Here is a 17,920-nt window from a genome sequence, read left to right on the forward strand (position 1 = left end):
TTAAGCAAAATAGGTCAGAGAAAGACAAATGCCATATGATTTCACTCGTGTGTGGAATTTAAGAAACAAAACAGGGGCGCCTGGGTGGCTCAGTCAGTTGAGCATCTGACTTAGCTCAGGTCATGATCTCACAGCTCCTGAGTTCAAGCCCCGCATCGGGCTCTGTGCTGACAGCTCAGAGCCTGGAGCCTGTTTCAGATTCATCTCCCTGTCTCTCTCTCCCAACCCACTCGCATTCTGTCTCTGTCTCTCTCAAAAATAAATAAACATAAAAAAAAATTTTTTTTTTTTAATAAAAAGAAACAAAATAGATGAACAGGGGAAGGGAAGGGAAGGAAAAATCAGATAAAAACAGAGAGGGATGTAAACCATAAGAGACTCTTAAATACAGAGAACAAAGAGGGTTGCTGGAGGGAAGATGGGGGGGGTGGGCTAAAGGGATGATGGGCATTAAGGATGGCACTTGATGGGATGGGCACTGGGTGTTATATGTAAGTGGTGAGTCACTGGGTTTCTACTCCTGAAACCAATACTACAAAGCATGTTAACTAACTTGAATTTAAATAAATTTTGTACTCTAAAAAAAAAAAAAAAAACAAAACAGTCACAATAGCCAACAGGCCACATTTGGCGTCCAGTATAAGGGATTTTCCAGAAATTCTGTGGTAGATTAGACAGAGAAGAAATAATAGCTCTACTGAATGAGACCCTGACTCAAGTTCAGATACCATATGACCTTCATCAGAGACAGAGAGAGACACAAGAGCCTAATGGTCTGTACCTTCTAAGGCTTGTGTGTGTGAACCCAGGGTAAATCAAATGTAGAATTTCTTTAGCGTTTATTTATTTATTTATTTACTTATTTATTTGAGAGAGAGAGAGAGAGAGAGAGTACGAGTGCATAAGTTGGAGAGAGGAGCAGAGGGAGGGAGAGGGAGAATCTTAAGAGGGCTTGATCCCAAGACCCTGGGATCATGACCTGAGCTGAAATCAACAGTCAGACATTCAACCCACTGAGCCATTCAGGTGCACCTAGAATATAGTCTTTATAGCTAACATTTGATAATGTCAGGGCTTCCTTTCTAGTGTTTACAAGTGGTTTGTTTTTAACTCTTATTAAACCAGAGACAGGGATGTTATCTCATTTTATAGATTCTCTTTTTCTCTTGTTAATCAGCCAACAAATATTTGTTAGGCACCTACCATGTACAGGGAACAGAGTATTAAGAACTTTGAGAAAAATTTTTAGGTTGAACCATATGAAATTGCCAATACTCGACCATTTTTGACCTGAAAAAAGAGGCAGTTTCATATGGTTCAACCTAAACTCAGTTGTTGATAGCCTGAGGGGAGAGAAAGGATACAGAGAGACACCAGAGAGGCTGGCCAGCAACAACAGGTACAACAACCAGCACCCCGCCCCCCCCAGCCAGATAAATGCGGTAGGTCTTCTGGAGAAGAGGGAGCAGGATGAAGGAAATGGCGATGGGGCTGGGACAGTGGGGCTTGAAGGACGGAGAAAGTCACTCATTTACCAAAATGGCTGCTTGAAGGGTGAGCAGACGCAGGGAGAGGTGCACGCCTGGGGCCGTGTGTGGAGTCGCGAGGCATGATGAGGAGGGACTGAGGAACTGAGGCTCGAAGGGTGGTGGGAAGGTCAGCAGTCTAACTGGATTTCATCATCTCCGTTGGACAGGATGGAGCTCCTGAGCACTTAGGGGTTAAGAAGGAAGAAGAGGTTAGGAACAATGAATGGTTGAGTGAAGGAATTATGGGAAGATAGTGTGGTCGAAAGTTGCGATGAGAAAATTGACCCAATTCTTGGTGGCTGAGAATAGCCAGTGGTGTATTAGGGACGGATGAGGACCTTAGGAAGGAAGAGGTGGTGTGGAATTGAGTGAGGTGGGGCTACATGAGAAAGGCAGGAGCAAGTGATACCGGTGAGGAAGGCATGTTGGTATCATGGATGAAGTGGAATTGGCTTAACTAAATGTCAAAAAATGGCAGAGTTTTGTCTAGAATTTTGAAAGAAAAAAAAATGTGATGCGTGAACCACATCCAGGCAAGCAAGCGTTCTTTTCCAAGGGCAACAGAAAGGCATTTGGGGACACGAAAGGACTCAAATGACATTTTTCTTTTCTCTCAGATTGATTCATCCAACACCATTAAACAAATACTTACTGAGTACCTACTACGTGCCAAGCACTGTTCTATTTCAGTTACACCACTTAGCCAGACATATACCCCTGCTCTTGTGGAACTGAATTCTAGCTGTGAGGGGTGTGTGTGTGTGTGTGTGTGTGTGTGTGTGTGTACAGATAATAAATAATAACCATAGCAAATAAGTGAATTATCCACTATGTTTGAAATTAATAAGTGCTAATTGAAAAAAAAAGAGATCAGAATAAGGATGGTCAGGGTAGGCTTCATTGAGAAGCTTCTAGATGACCTAGATTACAAATTCTGTATTTTGCAATATCCATCATGCTGTTAATTGACCTCATTACATTTTCACTTTGGCAATTATGATTTTTAGTCATTTTTGATGAGGATGTTGGCTAAAGATAAAATTATTTTCTAATACCACCACGAAACCAAGCAAAGTCCACAGCAGAACTCTTTCTGCTAAATATTTTTCTACAACCAGTACGACCAATTGAGCATTGATCTTTATTCACCCAATTTTGGTCCGTGCAATTTTAAATACAAGAGAATTTTTTAAATGCATATGTCCTTCAGATAATTCATATCCATTGTAGAAAATTTGGGAAACATTAAAAAGTGTAAAGAAAATATAACAGTTCCAATTGCTCGAAATGATTTCTAGATAATTTTGTAACCAACATCACCATCCCCACCAAAGAAATTTAAAAAGCAGCCCTAGCGATCTACCACTGAGAAGTCAAAGGCTACAACTGAAGCATGAGTGGACCTTTCTCCAAGAAGAGTTCCAAAAGCTTGTTAGCAAAGGTCATGTCCCATAGCCTCTAACACCAAATACGACCACTGTGATGAATTGTTGTGATTTAAATGCTATTTGGATATCTACATTCTGCCTAGGCAAATGTTTTAATTGGTTTCATTACTTCGAGGTCATTCCTTCCTTATTATTCTTTACTATTCACACACTGGAAGGGACCTGCTTATCTTTGTAGAAATGGATCCTGTTAGCATCTGAATCCCATCTGTGCGTGAATGAGAGTTCAAGGTTGACATCATTTGAATACAGTGCCTCTGTGGTTCTACAAGCAGATGGGGTCTGGAAGCTTGGGTTACTACTGGCTTCATTTAGATAACAACTTAGCATATTATTTTTCCCTTTTCATTAAGATCATTTAACAAGCTGTACAAAGGTTCTAAGCATTTTACATTATTATGCAAAGCAGTTCACCTTATCTACATGTATAATAATGTCTGACAACGATAATATCATCCTTAAATGGTTGCGCAGAAAGTGCAGCTCTGTGCCAGTGTTTCTGAGGCCATCAGGGCACAGAGGTCTCCAAACTTGGTGGGGCTTACACTGCTGGAGAGGGGCAGCGCCCAGGCTTACTCCCAGGGCAGATGCCAAAAGGGTTTAATGACCATGGAAATAGGACCACTGCCTCCTTGGACTTGGGGTTTCCCCAGGCCATGACCTATTCTTGGAAGGCCACATGCCCTCACCCATCAGGAGGAGCTGGAGTACAAAACCCTGGCCCTCCGGTTCCTGACTTTGGCTGCAGAACCTGGTCCCCAAGCTGAGGAGTTGGCCAACTGCCTGCCCCCTGGGGAGGAGGCCATGCATTTTAAAAAACTGTCAAAATGAGCTTTAATACCAGCTGTCGGCCTCATCCATCTTCAGTAATAACTTACTGTCAAGTAACAGGATCCTCCAAAGTTGGAACGTAATGAGTCTTTCCGCTTAGCTCTATGGCTAGGAGCGGTGATAGGAGAAATGCACATGGAGGTGAAGGCAACTAAAGCTTATTCTTTAAAAAAAAGACCAATCTAGTCATTCAGAGTCTGACATTTCTCTCTTCATGATCCAAAGAAAGGGCATGCTATCGAAGGTGTGTGTTGTCAGTAATGTGGAGCACAGAGGGGTGGGCGTAGGTGACTTTCCAAAGGTTCAAGCAGACTACAACAGCATCTGAAATGTAGGCCCCAAACCACCTTCATCCGAATCTCCAGGGAGCATGTTGAAAATGCAGATGCCTGCCCCTTGCATCCTCTAAATGAAAATCTGAGTGGTTGAAAAACTGCATGGAACAGCATTGTCGAATGGTCGGAACTATAAATCTTCCAGGTCTGTCTTTGGAACAGCAATGGCCAGTTTCCTGAAAGCAGTGGGAATACCGTTTGTTGAAGAGGGCATTATGGACTGAATGCTTGCATCATCCCCAAATTCACAGGGGAACACCCAGCCCCCCAATATGATGGCATTTGGAGGTGGGGCCTTTGGGTGGCAATTAGGTGATGAGGGTGGTACCCTCACAAATGGAACTATCGGCCTTGTAAGAAGCCAGAGAGCTAGCTGGCTCTCTTTCTGCCATTTGAGGAGACAACACAGTGTGGAGGAGGTCTGCAACCAGGAAGAGGGCTCTCCCCAGAACCTGACTGCAATGGCACCCCACTCTACCTCCGGCCTCCAGAACTGTGAGAAATCAATCTCTGTCGTTTATGAGCCACTTGGTTTATGGTAGAAAGTTATAGTAGCCCGAGCTGATAGGGGCAGAGGTTTTCTGAACACTGGTTGGCCTATTCAATTTTGGCCCCATACTTAAGGACTCTTGTATTGCCAGCTCAGGCTAAGAAACATAAAGGCTTCTTCACATGAGACATGGAGGGTGTCCTCTACCGCCCTCCACTCCTGCCAAGGAGAAAACAAAGTTTTCCCCGAATTCTTTTAGGGATGTGCATTTGTCAACTACTGAGGTAAGAACGTAAGGGGAGTATGGTGCTCAGTACGGCCAAGTATGGCCTTGGGACCTGGGCTTCTAATGAAAGATGGGTCACATGTTTAGGATGAGGAGTTTCTTGGAACAGCATGTCCTCGAATACCTGAAGAGTCTAAAAAGTGGGAGTGGGTTGGCACTGACACTGCCCAGTAGGGACCACACTGAGGGTCTCACAGAGCCAGAGCTCTGCAGTGGGGCCCTCTGAGGAAGCCCATGGCTGGTGGATACACCAAAGAGTTCCAACAAATGAGGAAAAATGTCAAGGAGATTATGGGACACACAGCCAGTCTGGCACTGATTGGTGTTGTGTAGCACGTCCTACGAAGTTGGTCAAGGGTCCTACCCCAGCTAGTCCTCACACGGCCCTGTGAATCACGAAGATGGCGGGCAGTCCCATTCGCCAGTAAGCGAACATGTTCAGAGAAGCATACTCACTTGAAGCCACAGGGTTAATAAAGATAACGCGGCACTCCTCCCACACTCGGCTTTGGCGGCAGCTCCCAAGTCTGTAAGTGGGACACCGCTTCATGGGAGAGCAGACAGCACGCCCGCAAGGTGTTAACACCTGAAATGATTGTATTCGTTACACGAATCACACACTAGCAAGTGAGTGTGGCTGAGTTCTCGTGAGAAACGGCCCAAACCAGCCCTGTATTTACCCAACAGTTTTATTTTAAGAGAATACTTCCAAGCTTTTCTACCCTCTCTCACGGTTCTAAACTTTGGTCTTAAATTTATCGGGCATTCTAGTATGGGGTGGTAGAAAGGGTACCAAAGTAGTTAATAAAGCAGTTGACACATACGAACCAAAGACAAAATTGTACTGGCACCAAAAATACTGTTTGGAAATGTCAGTTTCAGTAGACCTAAAGATTCTAATTATAATTTAAGACTATAATTTGTGATGCACTTTGGGAGAAAACACAGCCAGTTTTAGCTCCCTAGAAACATGATTTAATGGCATCTGGCCTAAGTCACGTGCGAGGGCTTGGTAGTTCAGTACGGTAATTGAGCGGGGCTGTTGATGAAAAATGAAGGCACATTTAATGCAAACAAATGAGCAGAGTCACACAACTGTAAGATGACTGACCTTTATTGTCCTTTGCTGTCTGTGCAGAGGCAAAGGAACGGCAAGGCAGGGTGCGCTTGGGAAATCTCGGTCTTGCAGGAAGGTGATGGCAGAAGTCCCACCTGGACCGAGGATCGGTGGTCCACACTCCAAACCGCGTGGGGACTCTGCCCTGGCTGCCTTCCGCCACTGTCAACAGGCTCACACTGGGGCTATCAATCCACCCTCCACTGGGCCACCTGCTGCCACACAGGGATGCTGGAACCTTTGTAAATACGAACACTCATCTACCCCAGGCAGCTGGAGGACTTCCCATGGTGGTTTGGGACAAGACTGACGATGACTGTCAGTTTTAACTATAAGCCTTAAAGCAGTTGCTGAAGCCAAAATGTGTATCTGTCTTGTGTCCTTTAATTGCTGGTTTCTTCCTTAATTGCTACGTGTAAATCCAACTCTTTTAGCTATCCAGACACTCATTATACACAGGGATTTTAAGCATCAAGTCAAAATGGAACACACAACAGTGAGACCTGAAAAGTCAGAAGGACTTGTTATTTCCAGGGATAAGGTACAGAATACACGTGCTTCGTCTAGGCTAGCGATCCACACCACTCACCTGGATATATATTCTGATGTAATGGGGTACCCCAACTCCAGGTACCAGACCCCAAACTTCTAATTTATATCAAAGGCAACAAAGAGATACAAATCAACTCATAGAAAACAGGAATGGCAGATGAAGAGCAAACTCTCATGGGTGAGAGTATCTTATTTCTCTTGGAAGCCTTCCTTCCTGGGCTGGTGTTGGAAGGTTGTACCCCTGAAGCCTGATCTCTGGGTGTGCAACCCTGCCCTACCACGTACCAGCCATGTGACCTTGTGCACGTACCTCATGCCTCACTTCCTCCATCTCTGTAAGGGGGAGGAGAACAGGGCCGTCTCATGGGATTGTCATGAGGAATAATAAGTGAGGACGCATAGATGGAGCGTTGAACACGCACTCGTAATTAGCTCGCGAAGGCACAAATCCTGTTTTCCAGTGCCTGGCACATCGCGACCGTTCGAGATTCATTTACCGATTGAACAAATGAAAGTGAGACCCGGGTGAAGAGAGAAAAGCTGCAGCTGAGAAGCGGGGCTGACGAACATTTAGGAAAACATTGTGTGACGGATAATTTCCAAAGAGTAAAGTTAAGACCAGGCTTGAGATTCTGCTTTCTCTTGGAGAGTTTCACTAATTCAAATTTATTATTTCAACATACAAAGATGTGGTGGTAGAAAAAGAAAACACACAAATAATAAATTTATTAGCCTCCTCTCTAAAAATGTTTCCCTGTAGGCACTGAGTGTTCAGTAAATGCTAGAGCGACTACTTCCCCGTATTGAGTCTGAGTTTTCCCAAAGATCAATACACACATAGTCTTCTCATAATACGTTTTTTATTACAATATCCAAAAAACTGAGTATGCAAGTTTAGGAGGTCTCGAGACCCCTTCTTCAGTTGTAGGAATGTGCCATCTCAAGACTGTATATTTCAACTATAAAGAAGTTCAAATGTAAAGAAAAAAATGCAATTTCTTCATAAACATTCTGTGTGTCTTTTACCTACCAATCACATATTCTCTCGTAAACCCTGAAAAATTCCCTGTAAAGCAAATAGTTCTTACACACACACACACATATATATACACACACACACATCCATGGATGTGTGTGTGTATATATATGTGTGTGTGTGTGTGTGTGTGTATATATATATATATATATATATATATATATATATGGTGTGTGTGTGTGTGCGTGTGTGTGTGAAAGTGTATGGTAGCTCCCCTTCCCCAAAGATCAGCTGTTTTCCTTAATCATCTGTATTAGTGTCAACAAATGGCTACGGATACATATTACTTTGAGAATTAAATACATAATTGTGAAATTTAAACAAGCCGAAGGGCAAGAGGAAAAAGCACTATGCGGATGGCACATCTGGGGGGAAATGACCACAACCTCTGTCTTTCGGAGTCACCGGTCCGGCTTCTGCGGACGGACTTTCAAGGAAATTTCTTTTATTGCAAGCATAGCCCCGAAGGCACTGGAGTTTCCTCGCGACTGTCTCATCTGGTGGTTCTGGTGCTGCTACCCGCAAGCGCGTCCACTCTCCCTGGACAGTCTGGGAGCCATGCAGGGGCGAGGGGCACGGAGCCAGGGCTGCCAGGACCGGGGACCTCGCAGGTGCCGCCTGGCCGGAGAGGGAGCCCAGGGCCTGCGGACCCCGCGTTCGGAGCGTACTGTAGTTCACATAATTAACGGCAGCTTTGGTGCATTCAAACCGTGCCCGATGTCTTTTTCATGAGGGGTTCTGTCAGCGTGAACAACCCGAAGGCTGTTTTCAGTTGCACAGGAATAAAGTGAAGGAACGTTCCTCCTCGCCTCCCGAGCCCTGAACCTGGCCGGGAGGAGGGCGGCTGGAGAGTGGGTGGCAGGGCGCGGCGCGGCAGAGGAGAGAGGCGAGTGGCAAACAAACCGACCTGCACGCGAAGATGAACGAGGCAAAGGAAGCCAAGAGACGATGATGAACCACCGGACGGAGCGGAGCCCGCTGCGGGAGGGCCCGTGAGCGCGGCTGCTTCTGGGGGCCGGTCCGCTCGGCTCTGGGGAGGTGAGTGCGGCCCCGAGGGCCCAGAGGTGGCTGGGGCTGTGGCAGGGGCCGTCACTGCAGCGCTCTCACGAGGTAGAGCTTCTCCCCGTGCTCGCTGGTGAAGATGGGTGCCTTTTTGTAGTGTTCCACCAACTCGTCCATGGTGTGAAACCGCCGCTGCCCGATGCAGTAGACATTGTCCACAAGCTGCACCTTGAAATGTTTGTTCTTCCCTGATGCTTTCAGAGACACGGAGAAGTCACTGGGCTGGGGAGGAAACAGAACACGAGTCAGGGTGGGCCGCGCGCAGGAGATGGGGGATCGCCACCACCCGCGAGCACAGGAGCCCGGTCTCCTGCGGTGTCTTCTATGACACCTGACGCTCAGGATGACCCGGAGGCCATCCAGGGTTCACGCGTCCGGACCCCGAGCAAAACTGCACTTTGCTTAGTACAGCTTTGGTGCCAAATAGATTTTAGTGTGAAAACCGGAGACTCAAGAGACTTGCATCTTTTCAAATTTCCCAACCTATTTGGGATAAACTGGGACTCTGTAAAAAGTGGATTTGCATATAGGCAGCAGCTAGAGATTTCCTTTCTGCTGACTATCAGAAATTAAGCCATCAAAAATGTTCAAATTCTAAGCTATTTATTTATTTTTTTTTTAATTTTTTTTTTCAACGTTTATTTATTTTTGGGACAGAGAGAGAGACAGAGCATGAACGGGGGAGGGCCAGAGAGAGAGGGAGACACAGAATGGGAAACAGGCTCCAGGCTCTGAGCCATCAGCCCAGAGCCCGACGCGGGGCTCGAACTCACGGACCGCGAGATCGTGACCTGGCTGAAGTCGGACGCTTAACCGACTGCGCCACCCAGGCGCCCCAAAGCTATTTAAAAATAAATACTTTAAGAGCAGTTGAAAACTCTGGCTTGCATTTTAAACATGGTTGGTAATATCCTGGGGGGGGTGGGGGGGTGGCTGTACTATGGTTTAAGCACAAATTTTCCTGAGAAACATTTAAATTTGTGATTATGTCAGTGCCTTGCTTACCTTTGAATACATTTTTAGAAAGATACCATTATTTTTATTAAAATTGGTCCTGCCTCTTCTGAGGCACTAAATAGCTGGCAAGGCTGAGGAGGGGAGTGGAAGGAGGCTCGCCTCCCACAACGGCCTCAGAATAAAACCCTACTGCCCACCACAGCCCATCGGGGCTGTGTCTCCTGGCCCCTATGCCTACAGATCAAAATGAAGGAGATGAAAGTATGTCCCACCCCTAGTGCCATTTTCACATCTGTTCACGTTGTTCTTTGAGCCATCCTGTCCCCCCACCTTGGACAACTATTCCTGTAAGGCTCAGCTATAAGGTTTTCCACCTGGGGAAGCCTCCCCATTCTCAATCAAGAGAAGTTCTTCCTCCTCGTCTGTCCACATAGCATAAAGCAATAGCTTCCAGTGGCAGAAGCAGAGTGCATTCTAGTAACTTCTCTGTAATAAATAATTTACACGCATGTCTTATTCCTTCATTATGCATTAGGCCAGGTAGACCATGTCTTCTCCACCGCCATATTTCGCCATACAGATGGTGACTGCCTACTACAGTTCTTTTTTTCTTTTTTTAAAGTTCATTTATTTATTTTGAGACAGAGAGACCATAAGCAGGTAAGTGGCAGAGAAGAGAGGAAGAATCCCAAGCAGCCTACACACCACCAGAGCAGAGCCCCAATGTGGGGCTCGAACCCATGAATTACAAGATGACGACCTGAGCCAGGATCAAGACACTTAACTGAGTGAGCCACCCAGGCGCCCCAAGGCTACTACAGTTGGTGACTGAATTCCTAAAGCAGGATTCAGTGTTCCCCAATACCCAGCACCTTCTTGCTGCTGAGGACCCACCCAGCTTTGTGTCCTTCCCACGGGGACAAAATGAACAAGCATCTCAGCCATTGTCTCTTACACAGAGTTTACAAACATTTGATACAAAGTGTGCCAATCTTGCAAGACAAGTGGAAATCCCATGAAGTCAATGACAGCTCAGGGAAATGGATGTCTGGGGACATTCAACTCTGTAAAAGCACCTCGGGGCTCACCCACCAGTCACAGCTGCTATCATAAAAGAATCAAGAGACAATTGTATTCATAGTTTGTATTTATGTATCCCTCAGTCTCAAACAGACCAAGCAGAAACAAAACTTTGAGGGAAAAGCCCCATCTTATCTCCACGCTTCATCCTAGGGCTTGATGTCCCAGAGGAACATCAAGTGGTAACAGGGTGAACCTTCAGGAAGACACAGGAAGAGTTCTCTGCGATTCAGCCTCAGGCTACATGTGATTTTCAGAATCATGGCCACTAAAGGGTCGGGGGTGGGGAGGAGGACACAGAACTTGAAGAGCATTTCCCACACCAGACCTCTTAGAAACAAATCATCACGAACCCTGATGTCACAGATGATCCGGTCAACCCACCCCATCAACGTAATATTCTAAACAGCAAACAGCACAAGACGGCGTTGGTTCTAAGCAATCACTTGACTGCATAATTCTCAAATCATGACTGTTTCGCAGGACCGAACTAGATAGATGCAGCCTAGCGTCAGCGTCCTCAGAATCATCGCCCAAGCTGGTGGCTGTGTACTGTTCTAAAAAAAGAACGGAGTGAAGCAGGTGCGGCCTGACGGGTACTCCACGCGTGAGCGAGGCCTGCGGTGTTGGCGTCATCGTGGCTGTCACAAGTTATTAGTCCTAGCGGATCAGGACACCACAACCGCGTGCGACAGTACATACAAGTTATGAACCACTCAACCCTCTCCTGAGGGCTTCACGTTTTCCTTAAGGCAAGGTTTAGTTTCAAGCTTCTAGTAAATTTCATTGAAATATATGTACTCTGGGACAGGAGTCTGTGTCTTTCGGAGAAGACAGAAGGCCACCTCACCTTTACAGTTTAGCACAAGCGGGGCCCTACGCTGGTTTTATAGATACTTCTCAATTCACAGAGCAGCATCGTCGTGGAGGCGGTACATGAGTCAGGGTCAGTACATGACAGACCCAATTTTCATTAAGCCAAATGACCAGATGACTTTCTGACCAGGGAGATTTGCTTCTAATTTAAGCTCCTTAATGTAACATCATGGCGCGTCACGTGTATGCGTGTGTTAACGCCAGTAAAACTGATGCAGCAGAGAAGGTAATTGTTAATTTCATGGGCTCTTGAGCAGAAACTAAGCTTAAAGTTAAGGACACAGAACGAACCAAGTTTATGTCAAGCAGGAATGCCGAACATTTGGGGCATTCTCAATGCATCCTGAGTAGAATTTCCAATCTACGAACTAAAACGCAGTTACATTTCTCACAACCAGCACTGAATGAAGCCTGAAGAGGAGCTAGACCAGTGGCTCTCAAGGTGTGCTCCCGAGACCAGTAACGGTGGCAGTGTCACCTGGGAATCAGCCAGAAAAAGCAAATTCTCAGGCCTCGCCCCAGACCTGCTGCCTCAGAGACTCCAGGGTGGGGCCTAGCCATCTGTGTTTCATTGAGCCATCCAGGGGATGCTGAGACAGTTTGAGAACAGAAATGAGATCTGGGCCAACTACCAGCAGCGCTCTCAGATGTTCAGAGCCATGAGAAAAAGATATGAACATGACTGATGGGCTAAGTAGCCCCTCGAAGGAGGGAGCTCCATGGCCAATCTCACCTCCAGGCTGTGGATGCCTTCCTGATTCTAAGGAGTCCGGCCTCGGGGCGCCTGGGTGGCTCAGTTGGCTGAACAACTGACTTCGGCTCAGGTCACTATCTCACCGTTTGTGAGTTCGAGTACCACAGCAGGCTCTGTGCTGACAGCTCAGAGCCTGGAGCCTGCTTTGGATTCTGTGTCTCCCTCTCTCTGCCCTTCCCCTGCTCATGCTCTTTCTCAAAAATAAACAAACATTAAAAAAAAAAATTAAGGGGTCCGGCCCTGCTCCAGACTTTGCTGCGCAAAACTGCCTCGATGAAACACTGGGACACAGGTGGGGAGAATGCTCTAACATCTCTTTTCCTCAGTTTGGGCCAGTTCCCTGGGCCCGACAAAGATGGAGAGGCTCCAGAGTCAAAACAACTCTGCCTCCAGAGAAAGCTCATGAGGCAGGGGAGGACCCCTGGGAAGGCAGTGCCACCAGTCTTGTCCACATTTCCACGGTCCTTCCAGGCTGGTTTTCTGGAACGACTTGGCAGACTTGGGTGAAAAAAAACATGCCACGCTCCCCTCGACCAGTAGCGCTGTGCTCTGGACCCTCACTTAAAGCTTGTCAAAGAACCTTAACAGGGTTTTGTGTGAATACCTACGCTGAGAAAAGAGGACCCAAACAGACTCCAGCCCCGCATTCTCTCTCCACACAAGCTTTTGTTTTGGGGTGTTACTGATCGGAAGGCACAGGCCCCCATGAGGTAGTAAACAAGCTTTCCATGACGGGGCCCAAGAGCAGAAGCCCTGTTGAGTGTCCCTCCTCGGGAGGCCAATGTGTCGCAGTGACTGTGAGGTGGGAAGTGTGCCAGACTTGGGAAGTCTTCATGGTTGGTGGGGGTAGAAGCCAGCGCTACCGTTTTTGCATCATGGAGAAGTTGAGTGCAGGCATTCTTAAGAACGCCGCACTTCCACTGCAGGGAGGTGTTCTAGAGAAGTGCTCTAGAGAAGTGTGCACATGTGTACTAGGCTACAGGTTTAGGAACATCCGAGCAGCATTACTCATAATGACGTCGAAGTACAAACACTCTTCATCTCCACCAACAGGAAAATGGACACATAGATGAGGTATATACTTCATCAAACAATGAAATCGATCTAATAGGGCAAAATCTGTTATAAGATGGCCAACAGGACTGATAGAGAAATTTCCAGTCCCCCACCGAAAACCCCCCTTCCGGGTTCTTCTTCCTGCCCTGCTTGCTTCACGTGCCAAATTACTACTAATGCAGAATGCAGAAGTAACAGGCTATAAATTGTTCCCTCTGCTTACGCTCAGGGCTCAGACCTCTGGAGAGTGATCTCCTCTGAGCCGGCTGGTGTAACATAAACCTCCTGCCTTCCGAGATCTCCGAGTGCCACCTGGTTCTTCCGCCAGGTGATCCAGACCAGGTCCCATAACGTATCAACGTGGACTAAATAAATCTCATACAGTACGGACCAAGAGAAGAAAATGAGAAAACAATAGCTGCAGTATGATACCATCCACAGGATTCAAAAGCAGGCAAAGCTAAAATGGACTGTTTAGGGATATACATGTAGGTTTAACCAATGACGAAAATGATTATCATAAAATCAAAGGTAGCAGTTATCTCTAGTGGGAGGCGTGGTGCAATCAGGAAGCTACTATGGGGGTGGGCAGGAGCTTCTGGAGTACCAGCAGTGTCCTATTTCCTGACCTTGATCTGGGTTAAACACATACTTCTTAAACGACATTTTCTGGGTGCTATGTGTCATAATGAAAAATGTTTTGAAGACGATAAATGTGAAGCTAGACCTGGCCCGGCTATCCACTAGTCATGTGGCACTGGCATTTACTGCTTCAAATATTGCTTCCCCCTCTTGCCTACCTCTCCTCCTCACCATCCACTCTTTTGGGACACCGGTTACGTGTACGGTAAACCTTTCAGCTGGTCCTATAAATCTCAGTTCAGCCTTCTATAACAGAATACCATAAGCTGGGTGGTTTAAAGACAGAAATTGACTTCTCTTAGTTTTAGAGACAAGGAAGTCAAGATCAGATTTGGCAGATTTAGTGTCTGGTAAGGGCCTGCTTCCTGCTTCATAGATAACCATTTTCTCATGGTGTCCTCAAACGGCAGAAGGGCCAAGAGAGTTCTCTAGGGTCTCTTTTCTCATGGCACTAATTCCATTCATGAGGGCTCCTCCCACCCTATATCATCACATTGGGTACTGGGCTTCAGCATGTGAATTTTGCAGGAGATAAAGGGAGACACACACACACACACTCGGTCCATAGCAAAATCTCTTGTGCTTTTCTCTTTTTTTGTGTGTTTTAGAAACCTAAAATTTCTATTCCTTTGAGCTATCATCCCATTTACTAATCCCTTCTTTGGCTGTGTTTAATCTACTGTAAACCTACCAAGTTGTTAATTTCAATTACTGTATTTTTTGGTCTTATAATTCTCACTTTGCTCTTTTTGTTTATTACTTCTAATTCTCAACTCAAATTCATCTTGCAGAATTTCCTGAAACTACGAATCCATTCACCTTAAAAACCACACTTACACATTCAAAATCTGGGTTTCTGTAGGTCTGTTTCTATTCTCTTTTTCTCCCCTCTTTGTTTTTGGTAATTCAGCCTTATCTTTTGGTACTTTAATTTGAATGCTGCATATTGATATGAGGTTTGCAAGGCTGATACTGTCTTCCAGAGATTTATTTGCTTTTGCTTCTCTACTCAGTGAAGGTAACACAGAACACCTTAATACAATGAGGAACAGAATGAATGACTGTGATTTATTTCAGGTTTGCTTTCGGCTTCTAGTATGTAGAAGAGTAGTAGTTTGGAGAGTCCATACTAAAGGCCTGGCTTTTTTTTTTTTTTTTTTTTTTTTCTGGGGCCATGACTCCTTGGTGGCCCTGACCTCTAATTTTTGCCCCCAGCACCATAGGCTCCTGAAAGACTACTTCTTGGTTGCTTTTTGTTTGTTTCAAGGTTTTGTCCAGCTTTTCTAGCTGTTTTCAGCAGAAGTGTTAGTCTGTAAGAAATCAGTCCACTATGACACAGGTAGAAACTGGTCATGTGACATTGGGCAAGTCGTGATTTGTTCAGACTCCAGGTTTCTAGTACAGTTACACTAACTGAGAAGGAGGACAGTTGGTTGTATTATAGGCTCTGGAACCAGGCTGCCTGGATTCATATTCTGGCTCCTTTACCAACTAGCAACACAACCTTGGGCAAATTTCCCAATGGTTTGCTGCTTCAGTTTTCTCAACTGCAAAACAGATAGAATTCCTGAAACTGGGAAGAGACTGGAACAGTTTAATAAACTACAGTCATGTCAGGAGTACAACATCTTTGGGGAAATATTAAGCGAACACCACCATTTAGGGGCTCTTCTTTAAGTTTGTTTTATGAAACTTTATAAACACAGCAATCAGCATCTTGCCAACTTTTAAAAGATTTCTTTCGATTAGAATCTCTAGAGAATACTTAACTTTCCAAACAAACTAGAAGAGGTCTATCTTCTATTGCAGAAGCATCACATTAAAAAAAAATTAAAAAAAATTTTTTTCCAATGTTTATTTTTGACAGAGAGAGAGAGAGAGAGAGAGAGCGCGCACGTGCATGAGCAGGGGAGGGGCAGAAAGAGAGGGAGACACAGAATCCGAAGCAGGCTCCAGGCTCTGAGCTGTCAGCACAGAGCCCGATGCGGGGCTTGATCTCACGAACCTCGCGATCGTGACCTGAGCCGAAGTCAGATGCTTAACCAACTGAGCCACCCAAGCGCCCCCCCCGCAAAAAAAAATTTTTTAATATTTATTTTTGAGAGAGAGATAGAGCATGAGCTCTGAGGGGGAGGGGGAGGGAGAGACGGAGACACAGAATCCAAAGCAGGCTCCAGGCTCTGAGCTGTCAGCACAGAGCCCAACGTGGGGGTTGAGCTCACAAACCGTGAGATCATGACCTGAGCTGAAGTCAACACTTAACTGGCTGAGCCACCCAGGCAACCCAGAAGAATCACATTTTACTTCACTCGTGATCACGTGGTCATCCTTGTTTACATCTGTCTCTCTTGCTACGCTCCAAGCACCTTGAACCAAAAGGCTCATTTCTAGTTCATTTTTATGGATGCTAGAGAAAAAACCAGATCCGATACGTAAGCACTCAATAGGTAGCCGCTGAACTACCTGCCACCAAGTATCTTTGAGGTCTCCTGATTTCCAGCAGAGGAAAAATAAACATTACCAACGTGACAGCTACTTGTTTGCTCCTTCTTTGAACAACAAATGGTAAAGCCGTGTCTCTTGAATTTTGTCATTTTTGTACTGTCGCCTTTCTTATAGTCTTGTTTTCTACCTGGAGTACCATATTACTTGTCTACTGGCTGTGTAACAAATCGCCCCCAAATTCAATGGCTTAAATACGGTGAACGTTTATACTTGCAATTTCCGTGGCTCAGGAATTTGGAAGTGCCTTAAAACTTGAGCTGGAACCACTCAACTCCTATTGGGCTACAGTCAAGACATCATCTAAAGACTTAACTAGGGATTCAGGAGCTGCTTCCAAGAACCAGGTTTGCTCACATGTACCAGTCAGGAGCCCTTGAGTCTCTTCACAACCTGACAGCTGACTCCCTCAAGATCAAGAGATCTGAGAAAGAGCAAAGCCACAATGTCTTTTACAACCCAGTCTTGGAAATCACCTAACATCACTTCTACCACATTCTGCTCATTAGAAGTGAGTCATTAAGTGCAGTTCCTCCCGAAGGGGAGGCAATCAAGAATTTGTGGACATCTTTTTAAGCCATCACAGCTACCATGTTTGTTAAACTTTCTTTGGCTGCACTAAAATCTAACTAGATACAGTCTTATACTTTCTTTTCAATTCTGAAACATCTGCCCTCAATTCCCAACGTCCCCCCTACCCCCTTTCAATTCCCATCTTTGAGATTCCTCCCATTATCCACATTTTCTTCCCTTTCCTTCTCCAAACACTATATTTACTTGGTTCCATTTCTCTTGGCTGAACGCCATCTTAACTTTTCAAATATTATAACATCAGACCACGTCTTCTTGTTCTCTCCTTCTGACTGTTTCTTGAAGGAATGATTTTTCTATTCTCAAAGCTTCTGAACCAGAGATTCTGAAGAATTATCATTTGGGATAAGCAATTCATTTTACCCCTCACTTTTTTTTTCAGGAAGTCATCTTCCAAGTGGAATATAAGGGCAATTAATAGACTGGTAGAAAATCAACCTCTCTCTGGGCTTTTATTAATATGTTATCACTGTTTTTGTTTAGGTTTTAGGTCCCCTATTTGAATATAATCCCTCTAAGGACGAGAACTTGACTTAACTCCACATGTCCACACTGGGATCAGAGTAGATGTTCAATAACTGTACTGATTTTGGGGCCCCTGGATGGCTCAGTCGGTTGGGCGTCCAACTTTGGCTCAGGTCATGTTCTCCCAGTTCGTGGTTTGAGCCTCGCGTCAGGCTCTGTGCTGACAGCTGAGCTCAGAGCCTGGAGCCCGCTTGGGATTCTGTGTCTCCTTTGCTCTCTGCCCCTCCCCTGCTCACACTCTGTCTCACTTT

The 17,920-nt window shown here is 45.6% G+C and overlaps 1 protein-coding gene across 4 annotated transcripts in view; it reads right to left on the bottom strand.

Moving 5' to 3' along the window:
* Nucleotides 1-7,839: 7,839 nt before the first annotated feature.
* Nucleotides 7,840-17,920, bottom strand: part of NCK2 (NCK adaptor protein 2) — a 152,510-nt gene continuing 142,429 nt past the window's right edge. For all 4 annotated transcript variants that reach the window (XM_047069778.1, XM_047069774.1, XM_047069776.1 and 1 more), the window contains exon 5: nucleotides 7,840-8,908. In XM_047069778.1, the coding sequence (XP_046925734.1) occupies nucleotides 8,714-8,908 (195 nt within the window). In that variant the 3' untranslated portion in view covers nucleotides 7,840-8,713. The remainder of the gene's footprint in view (nucleotides 8,909-17,920) is intronic.

This window comes from Lynx rufus, unplaced genomic scaffold (assembly GCF_022079265.1).
Source record: "Lynx rufus isolate CCGP_SWC_20201006 ecotype Redwood Valley unplaced genomic scaffold, mLynRuf1.p SCAF_8, whole genome shotgun sequence".
Classification (NCBI taxonomy): Eukaryota; Metazoa; Chordata; class Mammalia; order Carnivora; family Felidae; genus Lynx; species Lynx rufus.